This window comes from Talpa europaea (genome assembly GCF_964194135.1).
Source record: "Talpa europaea genome assembly, chromosome: 1".
Lineage (NCBI taxonomy): Eukaryota > Metazoa > Chordata > Mammalia > Eulipotyphla > Talpidae > Talpa > Talpa europaea.
Window position 1 is genome coordinate 49,107,075 of NC_140073.1, and position 21,731 is coordinate 49,128,805.

Sequence of the window (21,731 nt, forward strand, 5' to 3'; positions counted from 1 at the left end):
AATGATAATGGTAAAAGAGTCAAGACCAAACACATAAATCTTGCCATGCTATCACTATGAGCTTTAATAAAATTAAGAACTTAGATAAAAACTGCATCTCTGCTTCATGCTTTTTGGAGAACATGTTAAAGCTTCAAACATCACAAGTGAAAAGATGACTCAAAGCAGACCAGGACATGATTCAGATTCTGCTGCTCCCACCTGAGTCAACCAAGGAGGCCTCTGTTTCTGATTAAAAGACTAAAATCATTCTCTTCATTTCATTAAAGATAGCTACGTCTTATTATACTCACAATGCTTAGCGCAGTATTTATTGAGTAAATATTCAATAAATATTAACCCAAAAACCACCATGTTTGCAAACTCTGATTTCTTAGGGGGGAAGAAAAAAAATCACCTAACTTTAATTTCAGAAATTTATAACATTTCTAAACTGCTAATTATATAGAGGTCTCCTGAGTTATGAAAATAAAAGTCATTTCACATTATTTTCATGTTTAGTGACAAGAAAGAAAATAAACACCTCACCTCAAAGCAGCATAACTCATTTTCAGTGGTCAACATCTGCATCCTCAAACTGTCCAGCAACTGTTGGTGCAGAATCTACCTCCATTCCATCTGAAGGAAAAATGAACAGCTGAGCAATCTACTAAGTACATCAGAAAGCTAAACTGAACTTTTATTTCCACTTAGAAAGAAGTTAGTGCCCCCTGTTGGTAAAAACTGCTACTTCTTTCACTTTTGAAAATCAAATTATCAAGGAACAAACTGACAAAGGAAATGCTATTTGTAGATTTAGACCAAGTTAAAATTAATTTATACATTTTACTTTTCAACTTTAATACTAAAGAACATTACATAGGAACTTTCAAATGCAGTTATCAGTTAGCTGTTCACTGTACCACCAGCTGCTGTAATAACTACCCTTCATACTCAGTTCCAAACATAATGAACTATGTTCAGATCCCTAAAGGTGTATGGTCTCTTGAATCTCTGCACATGGCTGATCCTCTACCTGCTTCTCTCCCCAACCTGTATGCAATTACCCCTCACCTGGGTCACTCTTATTCACCTTTCAAATCTTGGCTCTGTCAATTACTCTGTGAAGGTTGAATTTTTCCCTGACTACCAGATTGGGTAAAGGACCCAGCCTCTGATGCCACAGCTTCTCAAGCTTCCCCTCTACCTCAGTGCTGTAGCACAATGTACTGTAACTAATTTCTCTTTCTCTACTAGAACTGCCATTGATATGAAGACAGTGACTTTCTCATGCACTGTTGTGTTCTGTCTGGCACAGAGGCTCAATATATACCTCTTACATAAACAAGCACACAGCTTTGAAATGTTACTTGGTGGTGGTAAATGACAAAATGTTCAAAATTTACTAAGGTATTAGTAACCACACACACATGTATTCTAACCACACACACAATGAAACATAACTATGTGAGGAAATGGGATTTGTTAATTAGCTTGACTAATCATTCTAATCATTTCACTATGTATCAATATATCAAGACATGTTATACATTTTAAATGTATACAATTTTTGTTTTCAGAATTTTACAAATTTTGGGCCTCCCTGGTGGCACAGCACTGTGAAGCTATCTGCTGCCTCTGCAGCACGAGTTTGATCCCTGCCCAGCCTGGGAGCTACCCACATGGCACAGCAGACCTCTCCTCTCCCGCCCGCTGCTCCCCTCAGCAGTGTATTTCAGTCAGTCGGCCTGTTCTGTTCCCTACTCTGTCTCTGGTGACTCCTCTCACCCCCTGCACCTCTGGTCTATACCACTGTTCTGGGATGCATAAAATAAATAAATCTTTATAAAAAAATGTTTTAAAAAGAATTTTACAAATTCTTAAAATACAGTCAACCACTGTATTAAGGAAATATCTTCAATTCTTCCAGCCAAAAATTTAGTAGAGCACTAGAAATAATCTGAGTCATCTTCTATAAAGCCCATGTCAGAGGTTCATCATTAGAGCTTAAAATGGAGAGTATCTAAACAACTTCAAGGAGTTATTGATCACAGCATTATGAGAGAAACTGAAATTTACCAATAGAAGAAAAACTATTCTAGCACTAAAAATTAGAAATTTTAAGACTCTGTAGCAATGGAGAATACTATACATAATAATTACATGTAAAATGCAAGAGGAGCTTATAATAATACCTGGAAGATTATTTTTGCCTCATAGTTTAAATTTAATCCTCTCACCACTTATTAGCTATTTGTTCTCAAACATGTTATATGACCTTCTGTGGATTCAGTTTTCATTTGTAAAACGGGGATCATAATCTATGGTAGATGCAATGGTAAAAGAACCTACCACATTAGGTTTTTGAAACGATTTAATGAATAAATTTGTGCAATGTGTTTAAATCAGGGTCTGGCACATAAGAACACCATGTATTTTATTCAGATTAGTGGGAACAAGATTGGAGACACTTGGAGCAAAGACACAGTTGGCTCTTCAGAGTCTAAATGAAGAATCTGAACTTTACATGGTAAGTGCCAAGAAATCACTGAGGGAACAAGCTTTATAAGGGTGACCTGGCGTGTTATCGGAAGATCAATATAGCACAGTAAGTTGGAAAAAGGAGTGATAAAGGAAAAAAAAATACCACTGTAAATCCAGTGTGAGAAGAAAAAGCTTAGGAGGATAGCAATAGTAAAACCAGGGAAATATGAAAGTCATTTAAAAAAAAAAAAATCCATGAACTAAGTACTGGCCTGCCTAGATAAGGAAACAAACAGTAAAGACTAAGTCAAAAGAATACTTCAAGATTCTCACTGAAAGAAGATACAAAGAAAAAGGAACCAGTCTAACAGGGAAAAATATTTACAAAGAAGTTTTCAAATGAGACAACTGAAACATTTAAAGTCACCATTTAGGTCCACATGTTTGTCATGAGAGCAAAACACAAGTTTCAAAAGTGCTTCTAGACCTTTAAATCAACTATCCTAGTTTTGCACAGAATCATGTAGGAATTCATTTGAAAATAAAATGGCAACATTAATATGAATAAACACACATACACACACAAGCAAGCAAAAAAAATATAGAAAGATATGCAAGAGAAAATCTATAGTAGATATCTTCTCAGTATTATACTTGAATTCTCATTTCTTCTTTTCTGTGCCCACTTAAGATTTCGGACTGAACACAGACTATTTTTGTAGTATGGGAAAAAAGCTTTAAAAAATGACATAAGAGCGGCCTCCCTGGTGGCGCAAGGGTTAAACAACGCACTATGAAGCAAAAACACAGCCTCTGCCTCACGAGTTCAATCCCCCACCGGCCAGAGAGAAACCCACATGGTGCAGCAGAACTCTCCTGTCTTGCCCGCTGCTCCCCTCAGCAGTGTATTTCAGCCAGTCTGCCTGTTCTGTTCTCCACTCTGTCTCTGGTGAATCCTCTCACCCCCCGCATCTCTGGCCTGTACCCCAGCTCTTGTATGCAAAGAGCATAAGTAAATAAATCTTTAAAAAAGAAAATGACATAAGAATTCCCATTCTATATAATTTTACATTTGCTACCCAACCAATAGTTAATTCTGAGGGGCATCCCTGGTGGCACAAGGGATCCCCAGCCAGGGAGCTACCCACATGGTGCAGCAGACCTCTCCTGACTCGCCTGCTGCTCCCCTCAGCAGTGCATCTCAGTAGATCCGCCTGTTCTGTTCTCTAGTCTGTCTCTGGTGAGTCCTCTCACCTCCTGCACCTCTGGCCTGTACCCAGTTCTTATATGCATAAATAATTAAATCTTTAGAAAAAAATAGTTAATTCTGAGCTTTCTCTAAAGTTTTGAAATCTCTAAAACCTCCACGTATGTTTCTTCAAAACTACTCTTATTGCCCAAATGATCATCTGACTATTCATACTGAGGAGAAAGAAAGATACTTACCTTCAAAATCCCTTAATGAATCTTCTGTCCGGACTCCAGCCATGTTATACTGGCTGCTTACAGACTGAGAAAGCATTCCTTCTAATCTCTCCAATGTGGCTTGGCCTTCTGCTGTTAAATGGGATAATCCTTCTTCATAGGTGTAAAATGTAGGGATGTCCCCCTGCCCTTGTTCTAAACAAATGAAAAGCTTTTAAGCTATTATAAAATAATGGGGGGGGGGAGGGATGAGTAATCAGTAATGCACTTATTCAGTATAAGGTAAGTGAAAACAATCTTCCAGGAAAACACTTTTCAACATTCATTTAACATGCATATTCAGGTCATCTATTGAAGATAGAAATACAAAGAAAATGTCCCTGTCCTCTAGGATGAGAAGGAGTTCCAAGAGATAATGAACCAGTAAACAGCAATTAGCAAAGAATCAAACATACAGGACCAGAAGGAAAACAGGGTGTTCCTATGGTCAGGGAGTCTTACATTATCCAGAAGTGGGAATTTTACAGGTGAGTGCAAAGTAATTTGCTATTAATTTGTAGTGATAAGCCTTTCCTGATTAAAACACATGCTCCTTTTTAAAAATCAAATTCTGTAATATACAAACAGGATAAAATGAAAACCATTCCAAAATCTCCGCAAAGATGAGAATTTAGATGACACATTTAGATATATAAAGAGAATCTCAGGCCAGGAAGTGAGGACACATGGAAGAAAGGGCACTGAATAGCCAGACTGGTATACAGGAGATTAGTGAGGAAAAAAAGACAACAGACATGCACCTCAAGCTATACAATTCCACCAGGTTCATGACTGCATTCTGTGTTGGGGAGGCAAGGGGAAAATACTCTTAGATAAAGGAAGTATGGCCCTGTGAAAAAGAAATGACTTTGGTAGTGATTTACTTGAAGAAATATGTTAAATAATGATGTGGATGATGCATGTCAAGTGGTGGAGGTAGAGGCTTATTCTCTAGAGGCAGCTGCTTTCACGTAAAAGAATCACCTGATTACCTGCTTGCCTGTGTAACACTTTCTTTCCTTCTTTTTATCTCTATCCATTTTCTGCCCCTAATAATTTCTAATTTTAATCTGAAGCTTGAAAAGTCCATAATTTTGGCTTAGATATGAATTGTGCCATTTACTTTTATTAATAACCATACCATATAGGTACTCTATAGAGACATAAAGAGCTATAATCCGAGCCCTTACTTCGAGTAAATGAAATGAACACACACACACAAAGTTTAAAATCCATTTCACTAACCATGTGCTTCCACATCATATTCTTCTCCATCATAATCATCTGAATCTTCGTCCTCAGGATCTGGATGCAAAGCTTGGCATTCACACATTGCAGTAAACAGTGCCTCCACTGAACAAAGAAATTAAACTGTAACTAGTATTTTTTTCTGGTCAATGCACAATAAAAATTTAATAAAATAATTATCAGTGCAAATAAATTTAATGGGTAGACAATATTTACAAAACCTGCCAAATTCCAGTTAGGATCAACCGCAAAATTACTGGATGGCAATGGGCACGTCACAAAAATAACACAGGGAATCTCTGGTGGGGCTGGGTGTAAAGTCTCAATGCTATCAAGCTATCGCTATCCACGAAAGCATGAATTCAATCCCCAGCCAGGGAGCTAACCCACATATGGCACAGCAGACCTCTCCTGTCTCACCCAAAGCTCCCTTTATCAGTGTATTTCAGTAAATCCGCCTGTTCTGCTCCCAACTCTGTCTCTGGTGAATCCTCTCACCCCCCATACCAACGGCCTACACCCCACTTCTTGTATGCATAAATAAAAATAAATCTTAAAATAAATAAATAAGTGGTCATTTAAAAATATTTTTAAGACCTCTTCATGCCTTGCTGGATTTTCTGAGAAAAAATGTAAGAGTTCTGGTTAGACTGCTATTATTAGGGAGAGGGCCTTCTCAGCTGATAGGGCTCTTTCCAGCGATCCTAACATCTTCTACTTTGAAAATGCTTTGTCTCCTTTTGATTCTATTCATTAATAGAGTCAATCACATCAAATCAGTAAGAATTGCCAGATTCCTCCATTTATAAAACATACCAAGTAACATGTCTACCATACTCTCACTATATAAACAATCTCTGATATTCATAGATATCTGGTGTTCAATAATATTACAGATGCTAAAGTGAAGAAAAAGCAATAGAATGGAAGTAATGAGGGTTAAGGTAAGCATATGTGTGTCAATGGGGGAATGTTTGGTGCATAATAAAGAATGAATGAATTCCAGGACACTCACATGCTGACTTATCACTAGGCACAAATCTAAATTCAGCAATAGGTTCAACATCATCATCATCATCATCGCTGTCTTCCTCTTCTTCATCTACAACAGATTCTTTTGATTCTTCTAGAAAAGTAACAAATAATTTTTTAATGATGCAATTTATTTTTTTTTAAGTTTGAAAGAATTTCCTAAAGGGTGTTTACTGATATATGTAAATACTGCAGTTCAATTTTTACTTTAACTGTACAAACATGGTTATTTTACAGCTAAAAAAGACACTTTTTTTTTTAGAACTAAAAAAGATAGTCCCCCTCTGGTCTATTCACTCAGAGTCCCAAGAATTTCAAGCCCCACAAGGTTATGGTGAGGGTAAGAAAATACAGTCAGGGTCCAACAAATATAATTCAACTGGCATCTGCTTCTTTTATCTTTCACCTTGAAACAGAGGATTCAGCAGCAGTTTGCAAACAACTGCTGTGATACACGAGAAACAACAAATGAGAAAACTAAGGCCATAAAAACTAACTGTTCCAACAAATAAATTAACCAAGTTTGTGGAAAAGGAAAAACATACAGTATTTATAAAGAGAACTAGGCTGTTGGTGGAAGTGGAAATTGCTACAACCACTATGGAGATGCATATATCCTACTCCCCAGCATTCCTCACCTAAGTACATATTCTGTACACAAGGAGTCTACACATTAAAGTACCAGATATACTAGTGAAAATAGAAGAAAAAAAAAAAGGAAAAAGAAGTAACCTGTAGTCTGGTATTTTATAAATACATAGCTGTATTTTATAAATACATAGCTGCTAAACATTAACAAGCATGATTTATATGCATCAAATATAGATTTAAAAGCATAATTTAATGAAAAAGTCAATTGCTTTTTTTAGATACATAAAACCACTTACAAACAAAACAAAACAATTGTACTGATTATGGTATATATATTCTCACTAATCTAAAAGGATAGATAGATAGGAAGGATACACACCATCTTTAGGATGATGTTTAACTCTGGAGAAAAACATAGGGCAATGAAATGGGGAGGGTACAAAAAAGATTTGAATAATATAGATATAGTTTTCTCTCTTTAAAAGTCTAGATAATTGGGCCTCCCTGGTGGCACAGGCAGTTGAGCGCCACACTGTGAAGCTGTCCGCAGCCTCTGCAGTGCAGGTTTAATCCCCGCCAGCCAGCGAGAATCCCACATGGCGAAGCAGACCTCTCCTATCTCGCCCACTGCTCCTCTCAGCAGTACTGGCATGACCTCACAAAGTACACTGACAGTGCACAAAATGCAGTCTCAGGTCTGGAATCCCAGAGAGTAGGGATGTTGGCGGTGCCAAAAATAAAAGCCATCCTGCCCAAACACACATGCACGGTACAGTTGCACTAGTGTCTAAATCCTCCATGCCTCTCCCCCACACTCAGGAACTACAAAATCAGGTCTCCAAATCTACTGAAGCTCACACAAACAAAAAAACCTAAAATCTAAAAAAACCCACAGTACCACCTAATGGGCAAGTAAAAGTAGGTCAACTTCATTTTTTTTTTTTTTTAAGATTTATTTATTTGTTTGTTTGTTTATACAAGCACTGGGTACAGTCAGAAGCACAGGAGGGTGAGAGAATTCGCCAGAGCGGGGAACAGAACAGGCAGACTGACGAAGTACACTGCTGAGGGGAGCAGCAGGCAGCAGGAGAGGTCTGCGCGCCATGTGGGACCCTTGCCCGGAGGCCGGGGATCGAAATGGCGCTGCAGAGGCTGCGGGCAGCTTCGCAATCCAGCGCTCAACTGCTGTGCCACCGGGGAGGCCCAGGTCAACTTCTTAAGTCACCACTTAGGTTTAGGGAAATCTAAACAGCAGCAAAATAGGCAGACAAAAAAGTAATGCATGGCACCTTGAGGTTTCAAGGGAATATAACATCGCAAGGAGAGACAACTTTCAAGAATCCATTCACAAGGACATGGAAGACTTTACATCCCTATCAGATGGATAGTTTAAAATTGCCATAATAGGGCCTCCCTAGTGGCGCCTGCACTGTGAGGTTGTCCGTAGCCTCTGTAGCGCGGGTTAAATCCCTGCGGGCCAGCGCGAATCCCACATGTCAAAGCAGACCTCTCCTGTCTCACTCCCTGCTCCCCTCAGCAGTGTATTTCGTCAGTCTGCCTGTTCTGTTCCCCGCTCTGTCTCTGGTGAATCCTCTCACCCTCCTGCACATCTGGCCTGTACCTCAGTTCGTGCATAAAAATAAATAAATAAATAAACAAATAAACAAACAAACAAATAAATGTGTTCTACCAATCTCTGCTGCACTCAATTCTTTAAATAAATAAATGAATGAATGAATGAATAAATAAATAAATAAAATTGCCATAATGAAGAAAATCAAAGAGATGGAAGACAGAAAAGGAAATCAAAGTGATACAAAAGAACTCAGATAATCAAAGATTAGTTTGACACATCCAAAAATTCAGAAAAATGAATTTGGGGACATTAATTAGTAAGCAGAAAATAAACTTTCAAGTTTTAAATAAAAAAATAACAAGGTCAAGGTGTAAAAAGTTTAACAGATGAGAAACAAAATCTCAGAGAAAGTGGTGGAAGAATCTGTGACCATCAAGATATTAATGGGGCCTCCCTGGTGGACTAAGGGTTAAGTCTCAGTGCTATCACTGCTAAGGCCTGAGTTCAATCCCAGGTCAGGGAGCTAATGCATACATAGCTCAGCAGACCTCTCCTATTCTACCCACTGTTCCCCCTAGCAGTGTATTTCAGTAAATCCTCATGTTCAACTCCACACTGTCTCTGGTGAATCCTCTCACCATCACCATGCCCACACCTCTGGACTATACCTCAATTTTTCTACACACACACACACACACACACACACACACACACAGGTATTAATGCACAAAGGACCTAGAAGGAAGAAAGAGAAATATGAAGTTAAAAAAAAATGTAGAAACACTTTGGCAACTCTCCAGAAAGGAAAGAGAAACAGAGGGAAAGTTATTCAAAGAAAACATGGCAGAAAACTTACCAAACTAACGAAAGGAACTAAGTGTACAAGTCTATGAAGCTAAAAGAACACCTGGTTATCCAAATGCAATAAGACTTATATACCAAGACACATAATAGTGATACTACCAAGAGTTCAAGACAAAAAAAGAATACTGAAGTTGGTTAGAAAAAAATATTACTATCAGGCTGTCACTGAACTTCTAAGCAAAAATCCCACAAGCAGGAAAAGAATGGAATGATAGCCATGATACTCAAAGACAAACAATATCAGACAAGAATATTACATCCTGTAGGGCTCTCTTTCCTATGAGGAGGAAATAAAGGCCTTTCCAGACAAAAAGAAGCTGAAGGAGTCTGCAATCATATACCTCCCCTACAAGAAATCCTGAAAGTAGCTCTCCTATCTAAACTGAAGAATAGAAAATTCAGCAAAAAAACTGAAAAAAAAAAAAAAAAAGAGAGAAAACTAAGGACAAAATGGCTATAGCAAAACATCCTATATCAATAATCACTCTAAATGTAAATGGGATGAACCCACCAATCAAAAGGCACAGAGCAGCTGGCTGGTCTGAAAACTAAAACCCAACTTTCTGCTGCTTCTAGGAGACCTGAGGTTCAAAGATAAACGTGGGCTCAGAGTAAATGGTTGGAAAACAATCCTACAAGCAAATGGGACCCCCGAAAATGCAGGGGTCATTAAATGATATTAATACTAGTATCAGATAAAATAGACTTCCAGTTTAAAAAGACATCAAATGACAGATTTGGACATCAAAATATGTAAGAGAACTATTAACAAATCTAAAAACAGACATTGGCAGTAACACAAGGTCAACTTGGAGACTTCAACACACCACTTAAAGAATGGACAGATGAACTAAAGAGAAAATCAACAAGGAAACAATACCCAAAAGTGAGGAATTAGATCAAATGGGTTTAATAGACACTTACAGGGCACCAAGTCACACAAAAGCTGAGTAAACATTCTTCTGAAATGCAAATGAAACATTCTCAAGGATAGACTACATGTTGGACCACAAAATAAGTGTCAATAAATTCATGAAGACTAAAATCATATCAAGTATCTTCTCTGATCACAATGGTATCAAATTAGATTGAGCAATATACTACTGAATGACTAGGAGGTTAATGAGGAAAACCAAGGAGAAATTGAAAGATAACTGAGAATGAGTGAAAATGCATACACAATCTAAAGAACCAATGAGATTCAGGAAAAGCAGTATTACATGGGTGAATATAGCAATATAGGCCCACATCAAAAACAATAAAGAACTTAAATAAATGATCTAACTTTGCACCTAAGGAACTAGAAAAAGAAGAACAAAATACCATAATCAGTAGGAGAAATAATAAAAATTTGTGTAGCAATAAATACAATAGAAAGCCCAAAAGATCAATGGATCCCAAAATTGGTTGTTTGAAACACATATAAAACTAACTAGGATCACAAAGAAAAAAAAAGGGAGAAAATACCAATAAATATAATCAGATATGAAAGAGAAGTCACATTGCAGAAATACAGAGGATCATAAGAAACTACTATGAATATCTTTATGCCAATAAATTGTATAACCTGGAAAAAATAGAGAAATTCTTAGAAGCATACAATCTTCCCTGACTGAATCAAAAAGAAATAGAGAACCTGAATAAACTAATTATAAGAAAGGAAATTGAAACAGTAATCAAAAATCTCCCAAGAAACAAAGCCCAGGACCAGGGGTTTCACTACTACTAATGAGCATTACCAAATCTCCAACAACAAACTAAAACCTATCCTCAAATTCTTCCCAAAAATTCAGGAAGAGGTAATACTTTCAAAACATATTTTATGAAACATATATTACCATGACATCAAAAGCAGACAGACACAACAAAAAAGAAAATACAGACCTATATCCCTGATGAACATAAGATGCAAAAGTCCTCAATAAAGGGCCTCCCTGGTGGCGCAAGGGATTAAGACGTAACCTATGATGCTATCCGCAGACACTGCAGCACGAGTTTGATCTTCCAGCCGGCCAGGGAGCTACCCACATGGAATAGCAGACCTCTCCTGACTCGCCCACTGCTCCCCTCAGCAGTGTATTTCAGTCGATCTGCCTATTCTGTTCCCCACTCAGGTGAATTCTCTCACCCCCCACACCTCTGGCCTGTACCCCAGCTCTTGTATGCATAAATAAATAAATCTTAAAAAAAAAAGTCCTCAATAAAATCTTAGCAAACCAAATTCAACAACAGGTAGAATTTATTGCAGAGATACTGGATGGTTCAACGTCTAACAATTGTTAAATAACAAACATCAACAAAAGGAAAGCTAAAAATCATGATTAAGTAAAAAAAAAATTGACAAGACTCAACATCCATTTATGACAAAAAGAAAACCTCCCCAAAAATGGGAATAAGAGGAACATACCTCAACATAATAAAAGCCATATATAACGAAGTCACAGCTAACACCATAATCAATAATGAAAAACTGAAAGCTTTGCCTCTAAGATCAGGTACAAAACAAAGATGTCTACTTTCCCCACTACTATTAAATACAGTATTCTAAGTCCTAGAGAGAACAATTAGGTAAGAGAAAGATATAAAAGAAATCCAAATTGAGAAAGAAGTAAAACTATCACTAGTTGAAGATGACTTAATATACACAGAAAATCCTAAAGATTCCACTAAAAATCAATTAGAAACAACAGATCAGAAAAGTAGTAGGCTACCAAATCAAAACACAAAAATTGGTTGCATTCCTACATGCAAAAAGTGAACTAGAAGAAAAAGAAAATTTTAGAAAGTCCTATTTCCTATCACATCAAGAATTAAGTACCTAGAAAAAATCTAACAAAGGGGGTGAAAGACTTGTACAATGAAAACTCTAAGACATTGTGAAATGGCTATCTTACCCAAAGCAATATACAAATCCACTGCAGTCCCTATGAAAATGTCAATAGTATTCTTCAAAGAAACAGAACAAACATTACTGAAATGTATATAGAACCACAGAAGACCCCAGAGAGCCAAAACAATCCCAACCAAAAAAGAACAGTGTATCACATTACCAGAAAGTTAGTTTCAAAACACTATGGTGGGGAAATAAAACCGAGAGCCCAGAAATAAACCCACATTTTTTTTTTGACAGTTAATATATAACAAAGGAGCCACAAGTATAGAAAAGTCTTCAATAAATGATGCTGGGAAAAGTAGAGAGCAACATGCAATCAAATGAACTAGACCTTTATCTCATACCACACATAAAAATTAACTCAAAATGGATTAAAGACTTGGCTGTAAGATGGAGACCATAAAACACATAGAAGAAAACATAGGCGAAACACTCCACAATATTGGCTTCAGAGATGTCTTTGGAAACTCCAATAGCAAAGGAAACAAAAGTGAAAATAAACAACTGAGACTGCATCAAACTAAGAAGTTTCTGCCCACTGAATGGAACTATTAGAAACAATAGCTATGTGATACACAGTTACTAAGGTGAGAATATGTACATCTGAAATCTATACAGTGTAAACTAGTATTACCCCAATAAAAATTACCCCCCAAAAAATTAGAAGTACCATTTCGTATTCAAGGGGTGATATTCAAGAACTCATATAACTCAACAAAAAGACAACAACCCAATCAAAAGCCTATTTAGCAGAAGAGCTAAATAGATACTTCTTCAAAAAAGATTTAGATGGCCAACGGGCTCATGAAAAAAAGTGCTCATAATCACTTATTGCAATGGAAATGCAAATCAAAACCACAATGAAATACCATTTCATTGAGAATAGCTCAATATCAAAAGGACCAGAAACATTAGGCCTCCCTGGTGGTGCAAGGTGTTAAAAATGCAACCTATGGGGCCTCCCCAGTGGCGCAGCGGTTGAGCGCTGGGTTGCGAAGTTGCCTGCGGCCTCTGCGGCGCCGGTTCAATCCCTGGCTGCTCCCCGGCCACTGGAGGAGGGTCCCACATGGTGCACAGACCCCTCCTGCCACCCGCTGCTCCCCTCAGCAGTGTACTTCGGTCCTTCTGCCTGCTCTGCTCCCTGCTCTGACTCTGGTGAATTCTCTCACCCTCCTGCGCTTCTGACTGTACCCAGCGCTTCTGACTGTACCCAGCGCATGTATAAACAAACAAACAAACAAATAAATAAAACATGCCTCTATATATATATATATATAAAAAAATGCAACCTATGAAGCTATAAGCAGCCACTGCAGCACGCATTCGAAGCCAGGCCAAGGAGCTACCCACATGGCCACATGGTGCAGCAGACCTCTACTGCCTCGCCCGCTGCTCCTCTCAGCAGTGTATTTCAGTAGAGCTGCCTGTTCTGTTCCCCATTCTGTTTCTGGGGAATTCTCTAACCCCCGCCCCACACCTCTGGCCTGTACCCCAGTTCTTATATGCATAAAAAAATAAATATTTTAAAAAAAGACAGAAACAGGTGTTGGAGAGGATGTGGAGAATGTAGACTGGGTCCAGCCCCTATGGAAATCAGTATGGTGGGTTCTCAAAATATTAAAAGTACATCTACCATATGATCTAGCAATTCCACTCCTAAGTATCTATCCAAAAAATGTGAAAACACAATTTGAAGGGATATATGCACTTCTATGTTCACTGCAGCACAGCACTAGTTACAATAGCCAAGTTTGGAAACAACCTAAGTAGTCAAAGGACAATGAGTAAATGAAGATATGGCATATATACACAATGGAATACCACTTAGCTATTAAAAAAAATAATTGAAACATGAATGGGACTGCAGGGAATAACAATACATGAAATAAGTCAGAGGAGAAAGACAAATACTAGATGGTTTCACTTTCATATGGAATAGAGAGAAATAAAACGAGTCAGACAAAACCAAACCAATAACAAACCCTAGAAATCTGATTATAGAATCGAGGCTACAAAATGGGAAGGGGATGTGGGGAGAACAAAATGGGGAAAGGGCATAAGAGAACATGGCGGAAGACTGTGGGTGCCCTGCTGGTAGATGTGGTATGGTGACGTGCATATGAGTGAGATGTGATGCTATTTACGCCTCCGAATTACATACAATGTTGTAAACCAATGTCACCTCAACTAAATAAATAGAAAAATCAAGTCAATAAATTAAAATTAAAAAAGGAGAGGTTAGAAATATAAATCCACAGTAACAAAGTACAAATATATAGAAAAAGGCAGTATTCCAATTTTTTACTCTGTCGAAATCTTGCTTAATAAACTATTACCCAAAGTAGGTCAATGGCTTGAACATTACATCAATTATTACCAAAGACTACTTTTTAAAATACACTACCAAAGGAAGCTCAAGATTAAAATACCCCATACATACCTCCAAATTTGGCATTTACCATAACATACAAGTGTTCTCGTGGATAGGCATTTAGGTCTCTGGACACAGCATGCAAACTAATGGTGGGATATTCCAGTGAGAATCCTAATCCAGAGCCATCTAACCAAGACAGGCGGCTGAAAAACATGTTTTTTAAGTAGATTAAGAAATTAAATCTTAATTAAATACCATGATGTTTATAAAAGTTCATCATGGACATGCTTATACAGTGAATAAATTTGAGTTTACTGTTTAGAATACCCCTAAAATAAGAAAACTCAGCAGCAGGAATTGAATTTAACCAATTCTGTTATAGTGTTTTTTCCCCTAGCCAAAAATGCAAATAAATGTGAAACACAATTTTTCTTAAGTCATGTGTGTGATTATCTATGCCTATTGTATGCTTGCTCTTATTTGGAATGTCCCCAGATAAAGATGCTTAGCTTTACTTTTGCCAAACCTCTTCATCTGGTTAAGTTCTAGTTTTTCTCTGCGTCCTCTCTCCAATTAGTCCACTACATAATGATCTTTTCTTTTTATGCTCCATTTAGCACTTAGGTCTATGATAATGAATCTATGTACCCTGACAAGATATAAGGTTCCTGACAAAAGAATCTGTCATATTCCTTCTTCAAAACCATAGTATAGTATTCAGCGTCTAAGTATGCGACAAGCACTTGGGAAGTAAACAAATTTTCCCACTAATTCTATGTTAAATGGTATACACATAAAACCATACTCTTAAGTTGGAAAATAATCATCACATCAAAAGATACCCTCTATGAAGCGTTTCATTTATTCTGCAGCTTTAAGAGAAAGTCACAGATAAGCAATGTCTAGTATTCTCTCAGTTGTCAAATCCAAATATTTTATTGCTTTAACAAAGAAAATATATCATCAGAATCAGCAAGTTGAGTTTTAAGTAGGGGTGGTTAATTTTTTTTATAGTTCACCCACCTAGAACTGAAAAAAAAAAAAAAAAAAAAAGCAGCAGGGGAAAAAAGTAGCAAAAGACCCTTAAGAAGTCACAAAGAGATGTTAATGCAATAAAGTTAATGTAATATATAGTGGTTGCTCAGGGCCAGAGGAAAAGTGTAAATGTTAATGGTGACAGGTTTCTTTGGGAGGGGGAGCTGATGAATATATTCTAAAATTGTGGTGATGGCTGCACAATTCTATAAGACTAAAAAACCATGTAACTGAACAATTCAAATAGGCAACTGTATGCCTGTGAATTATCTCAATAGTGCTTATTAAAACTATTGCAACATGACCCCTGTATCATTCTATTTTCTAAACAATTTTAACAAGCCAGTCTGACTAAATTCTAACCAAGCAAAACCAAAAACAATAGAACCTATGTCTCCCTTGTACAGGAACAAAAACAGTGTAACAATCTGAGATCACTCATACTCAAAGTAAGGAGAGGTTAAACTTTACACCTCAGTTAGCCAGAAGGAAATCAAGTCTAACAGCACAATACAAATGTGTAACACCTGCCCCTTACTTATCAAAAGCAAAGGCAGAATTGGATTGCGGTGAAAATTATACAAGTCTGTAAACATACTGAAAAAAAATAATGAATTGTACACTTTAAATAAGCAAAGCAAGAAAATATGCACTGGCATTTGGAAAGTTTTCCATTCAAAATGGTACTTAAAAAATTCTGGGCTTCCCTGGTGGCACAAGGGTTAAGACGCAACCTATGAAGCTAACCACAGACTCTGCAGCACGAGTTCGATCCTCAGCCAGGGAACAAGCCACAAGGCGCAGCAGACCTCTCCTGACTCGCCCGCTGCTCCCCTCAGCAGTGTATTTCAGTCAGTCTGCCTGTTCTATTCCCCACTCTGTCTCTAGTGAATCCTCTCATCCCACCCCCCCCCCCGCACTCTGGCCTGTACCCCCATTCTTGTATGCATAAATAAATCTTTAAAGAAGGAAAAAAGAAAAATTCTGGGAGTCTTAAAGTGGTAGAAGATCAGAAATGATTTTCTGGAATGACTCATCCCATTGGTTCCAAAGGACCAGATTTTTACTATAAATTAGATTATGTGTACTCTATGTGCCATTCCTGCCAACTGCTTTCCCCTCAATATGAAGATGAAATAGTACTCGTCACAGAAGTATCATCAATCCCTTATTAAAATTTTATTATTTTAAGCAATTAAAATCCTTTTTCTCACCTCAAAAAGCCCCTGGCATCATAACAATTCAAAAAGGAGCATTCCAAATTTGGGTATCCCACATATTTCAAATATCCAAAGCCACAAAATGCTCTTTAATGTTTCAATTAAGAGATGGAAAAACTGAAATATAAACATAGACTCAGTGCCCATTAAATTATGGCCTTCACTTTTAAAAGTACATAATAATTGCTGTGTAGTTCCTTACTGCTGGCAGAGTACAAGTGCTGCATTTCCTATGGAGCGCTTTTATACATGGAAATGCATTATTATTCTACAAAACAGAAGGCAAGTTACACTGAATGGTAACATTTACTATGATCAAGTTCTGATTTTTATTTATTCTTTTTTTATATGTTTAGAAAACCAAAAAACCTAATTAACTATTACTAGTGCCAAAGAAAGCAAGTTACAAGAGGGAAAAACAAGAATTACAAATTGAGTAAGCAAAACCAAAAAACCTAATTAACTATTACTAGTGCCAAAGAAACCAAGTTACAAGAGGGAAAAACAAGAATTACAAATCGAGTAAGCACGCAGAGAAATGTGTCTTTTATTCCTGGATTGGAATGAAGGCACTGGCAGGATGATAGGAAGGTAAGAGGAGTTGTGAATTTGGGTTGGTTTAATTATTTGGCTTAAAATTAATTTTGGAATAAGATACAAAAAAGCATTACTTATATAAATTTAAATTACCTATTTTATTTTACTTCTAGCAACTGATATATTTTAATGATTCATGTCTATTTCCTTCCTTATATGAAAAGTCAACTTCCAATGATAACCAACCTCTGAAAATAGGTATGCGAGTTCTAGATCTCTCAGTAGAAACTACCCCATATCAAATTGAACTCTGTCCCTCTGACTAAAATCCTAAAAGTTTCCCCAAGGCCAGTTTCCCCTATAAGCCAAGTTCATGAATGTGGCTCTCTCCTTCTCTTTCACCCACTCAGATTAAGAACTACTACACTGTGTTTTACATATATACATACATATACATATGTACATATACATACATATATATACACACATGTACATGTGTGTTACACACACACACACGTTGGCATAGTACTGTTTCTCACCCTTGCCTAGCAGCCTCTTTTTTCTTCTAATTGGAATGCTTCCCCTTTACCCCATTTCATTCACCTGGCTAACTGCTAATCCGCATTTATTACATCTTTTAGGAAGTCTTTCCAGTTTGTTGAGACCTTGATTCTCCCAAGACTTGGAAATGCTAGATAGAAATTAACAAAAAGGGCAAATAGACCAATGAAGTCAAATTACCAGTGAATAAAGAGATGAACAGAGGCACCAAAGTACTGTTAACAGGGTCTCCCTGGTGGCAAAGGGATTAAAGAGAGCACTATCAAGAGATCCGCAGCCACTGCAGCACAAGTTCAATCCATGGCCAGGGAGCTAACCCACATGGCACAGCAGACCTCTCCTGCCGCGCCCACTGCTCCCCTCAGCAGTGTATTTCACTAAATCTGCCTGTTCTGCTCCCAACTCTGTCTTTGGTGAATACTCTCACCCTCTGCATGTCTGGCCTACACTCAGTTCTTGTATGCATAAATAAAAAAATCTTTAAAAAAAAGAATAAAGTACTGTTAATATTCTACTTTTAAGCTGGATGGTGGATAGAGGTGCTAGTTATAGTTCTTTTAGCCATACATCCTTTTTTTGTATATTTTACAAAAAACGTTTTCTTATAGAAGGTAAGAGATGTGTTAGTGAAAAGATGAAATAACTTTACACAGATAATTTATTTTTTTAAAGCTTTTTAGGTGGGTTTTTTTTTACGATTTATTTATTTATATTGGGGCGTAGGCCAGAGGCACGGGGGTGAAAGGACTCACCAGAGAGAGTGGGGAGCAGAACAGGCCGATTAACTGAAATACACTGCTGAGGGGAGCAGCGGGGAGACAAGAGAGATCTGCCGAGCCATGTGAGTTGGCTCCCTGGCCGGCGGGAGATTGAACTCATGCTGCAGTGGCTGGTGAGAATTTCACAGCGCTGTCTTTAGCCCCTGGGCCACTAGGGAGGTCCCCAGATTACAATTTAAAAGAAGTTTGTACTTCTTGAGTATTTGTATTGTAATTATAAAAATGCCTGTTTAGAAGTACTAAAGTATTTACAGATGAAGTGATAACATGTCTCACAACTGTAAAATAGCTTAGAAAAAAGAGAACTATATTAAGGCAGCAAAATGTTAGCAATTAGGAATCTTTGTGAAGAGGCTATAGGTATTTAACAACACTTGCAACTTTCTCTGGATTCACAATTTCTCAAAATGAAAAAATAAAGACCTTCCCCAAAAAGGAGATGTTATACAGAGAAACCATGGAAAAGGGGTTCTGTGCTCCACTCTTCATCAGTTAAAATAAACTGTTCTACCAAGATCACCAATATATACTTTTTAGGTTTGATTAATTTATTATAGTTGATTGCTCCTCCCTTCTCTTTTCTCAAGTCCTTTCTTTCATAACACACCTCTTTATTTGTCTCCAAGGGTCTACTCTTGGCCCTCTTTCTCTTCCGGGGTATCCAATCTATTCCCGAGTACAAACTATCGCTTATACTAATGATTTCCAAATCTTTATCTTTAGTACCCAATATACACACAGATATCCAACTTATCCACATATAAAACCCCAACTTATTACCTGCACCTTCCTCCAAACTTGCTCTCCCTCCCATCCACATATTTCTCATTTCCGGTTCTGACCAAAAGCATAAGCTTTTCAATGTTTAGGTGACCAAATGCCTAAGTTTTTCAATGTTTAGCTCCCCCCTAAGCCAAACGTTCTTTACTTTTTTTTTTTTTTTTGGTGTCCGGCACTCTGTGGTAGGCAGAACTCTCCTCCCCCACCCCTTCATCTCCTAGTGTCAGGTCTATGAATATGTCATGTTACATAGAAAAAGGGACTTTGTGTGTGTAATTCAAATCAGCTGACAGTAAGATAGGGAAACCATCCTGGCTTATGTATGGGTCCAGTGTGATCACATAAGCTCTTAAAAGCAAAGAATTTTTTCTGGCTGTAGACCAAGGCGATGCAGCAGAAGGGGAGGTCAAAGAAATCTGAAAGACAGGAAGGATTCAACGTGTTATTGGTGGCTTGATGAATGGGACCACGTGTCAAGGTAACATGGTCTTCAGTTCTACAATTGCAATATTTAAGACGTTATATTTGACTGGGAAAAGTGCTCCGTAAGGCTAAATAAAATAGGCTAAATCCTATTTTATTGCTACGATGAGAAACGGCTGTCAGAAATGAGAAATGTGAGCCAGGTCCATCTGGAAATAACACCAGCATGCGTGGGTTGAGGGTGCTCCTCTCTCCAACCACACCTACGGATGAGAACCAATAATCCTTAACCAAACTTTCAAGACCCTCATCGCCAGCTGTGAACCGCCACATCCTGCCCGGGCGTCAGCTCCCGCCCCTGTCACCGGACAAGACGGGCGTGTCCATGACCCCGACTCAGGACCTGAGAACGCAAAGCCGTGAGCTCTCGAGTCCAGCAGCAATCATGGACCAGCTCTCTGGCACACGAAAGTGAAAGGCAGAATCACTAGAACTCGGTCTGCGAAGAGAAAGGAAGTCTCCGGAAACGAGAACGCTGGAACAACCGCGCGTCCCCCAGCGGGGCGGCCCCCGCGCCCCCGCGGGAGGAAGGCGACGCGCAGGAGGCCAGCGCTGACGAACAGGACGCCTACCTTTCGGCGACGTAGAGGGTGCCGGTGCCGAGGCCCTTCCCGTTCAGCACGGCCTCGGTGTCCGGCTGCTGCTGCCGGAGTCCCTCCGCCGACCCGGGAGGCGGGAAACTTTTGAGGAAGCTCATCGCGGCCGGCAGCCTGGAAACTCGCGGCGGGCAGGCACAGCCCGACAAACCTGCCTCGCCTGCCCCGCCCCGGAAGTGGTTGTAGTTACCCCGGAAGAGCAACCTAGGCCGCACCGGAACTTGGGCGCTCCCACCATAGAGATGAGACGCTCTAGGCCGAGCGCGCGGAGGCCCGGCCAGCCTGGCCGGCTTCGTCACGTGACACCCCTTCCCCACTCCCTGAGCATTTCTAAGGCTCCAAGCGTGGAATAAAGAAGCGTCCTCCCCAACGTACGATTTTCCCGTAGTCACATCAACCGTGGGAGAGAAAAAGGACGGGAAATAATACATTCTCTTTGCTACAAAAGAGGAAAACAGAGGGCCGAGGCATGGAGCCCCTCGCCTGGGAGCGCAGGAAGCCGCCCAGGTGCGTCCAGAGGCCTGACGTCCGGCGGGGCACCTGTGCGCGCCGCCTCCGGCCTGTGCACCCTGCTGGTCAGCCAGCCCCGGCCTCGGTCTAAGGCAGCACGACCTCTGGCGTACGAGCCACATACCCCCAGGTTTCGGGGAGGCAAACGACCCCAAAGAGGTAAACTCCTGGTGAAGAGCTGGCTGTGTCAGTAATAATTTGGAGCACTGGATAGTAAAGAATTAGTCCATAGGATCAGGAACTCTTGTTGTACTTCGTTAGTCACTGAAGAGTGAAGTAGTAAGAGCAGTATAAACCTGAAATAGTCATTATAATAATTAAAGGTAAATAAGTGCTACGTGCCAAGCACTGTTTTTGACACATTACCCATATTATTTATTTAGTCTTTATACCAAGTATGACTTATTAATCTATTCTATTGTTCTATATTCGTTATCGATCTAATTTTACAAATGAAAGGCCTGAAGCATCGAACTCAAGAGCACGCATGAGGTTAGCCCTGAGAATACCCTGGTGAAATTCAAGTAAACTGGTCTGTCTTCTCTTGCCTGTAAAATCAGTATGGTCAATAACTAGTTGTAGAAGTGTTGAGGTTGGAGAACCAGCCATGTAGAGTAGTTTTATTTTTATCTTCCGAATAGAGGAGTATTCAGTTTTTAAATTGTGGTTGGTTTACTGATAGAAGACTGGAGGCAGGGACAGTATTAGGAAGTTGTTGCTAGAGT

At 38.8% G+C, this 21,731-nt stretch overlaps 1 protein-coding gene across 4 annotated transcripts; it reads right to left on the minus strand.

Annotated features, from left to right (window-relative positions):
- Positions 1-550: 550 nt before the first annotated feature.
- On the minus strand, positions 551-20,597 carry CLNS1A (chloride nucleotide-sensitive channel 1A; the record flags this gene model as incomplete). 4 transcript variants are annotated; one of them, XM_084249028.1, is made up of 6 exons in its annotated part: positions 551-618; positions 3,910-4,083; positions 5,173-5,280; positions 6,191-6,301; positions 14,572-14,708; positions 20,473-20,597. In XM_084249028.1, 6 exons carry the CDS (start codon positions 20,595-20,597, stop codon positions 551-553), a joined length of 723 nt encoding a protein of 240 aa, XP_084105154.1. The 4 variants fall into 4 exon arrangements, with proteins under 4 accessions (XP_084105154.1, XP_084105155.1, XP_084105156.1 ...); XM_084249029.1 differs by lacking the exon at positions 6,191-6,301; XM_084249030.1 differs by lacking the exon at positions 3,910-4,083.
- Between the last annotated feature and the right edge of the window lie 1,134 nt (positions 20,598-21,731).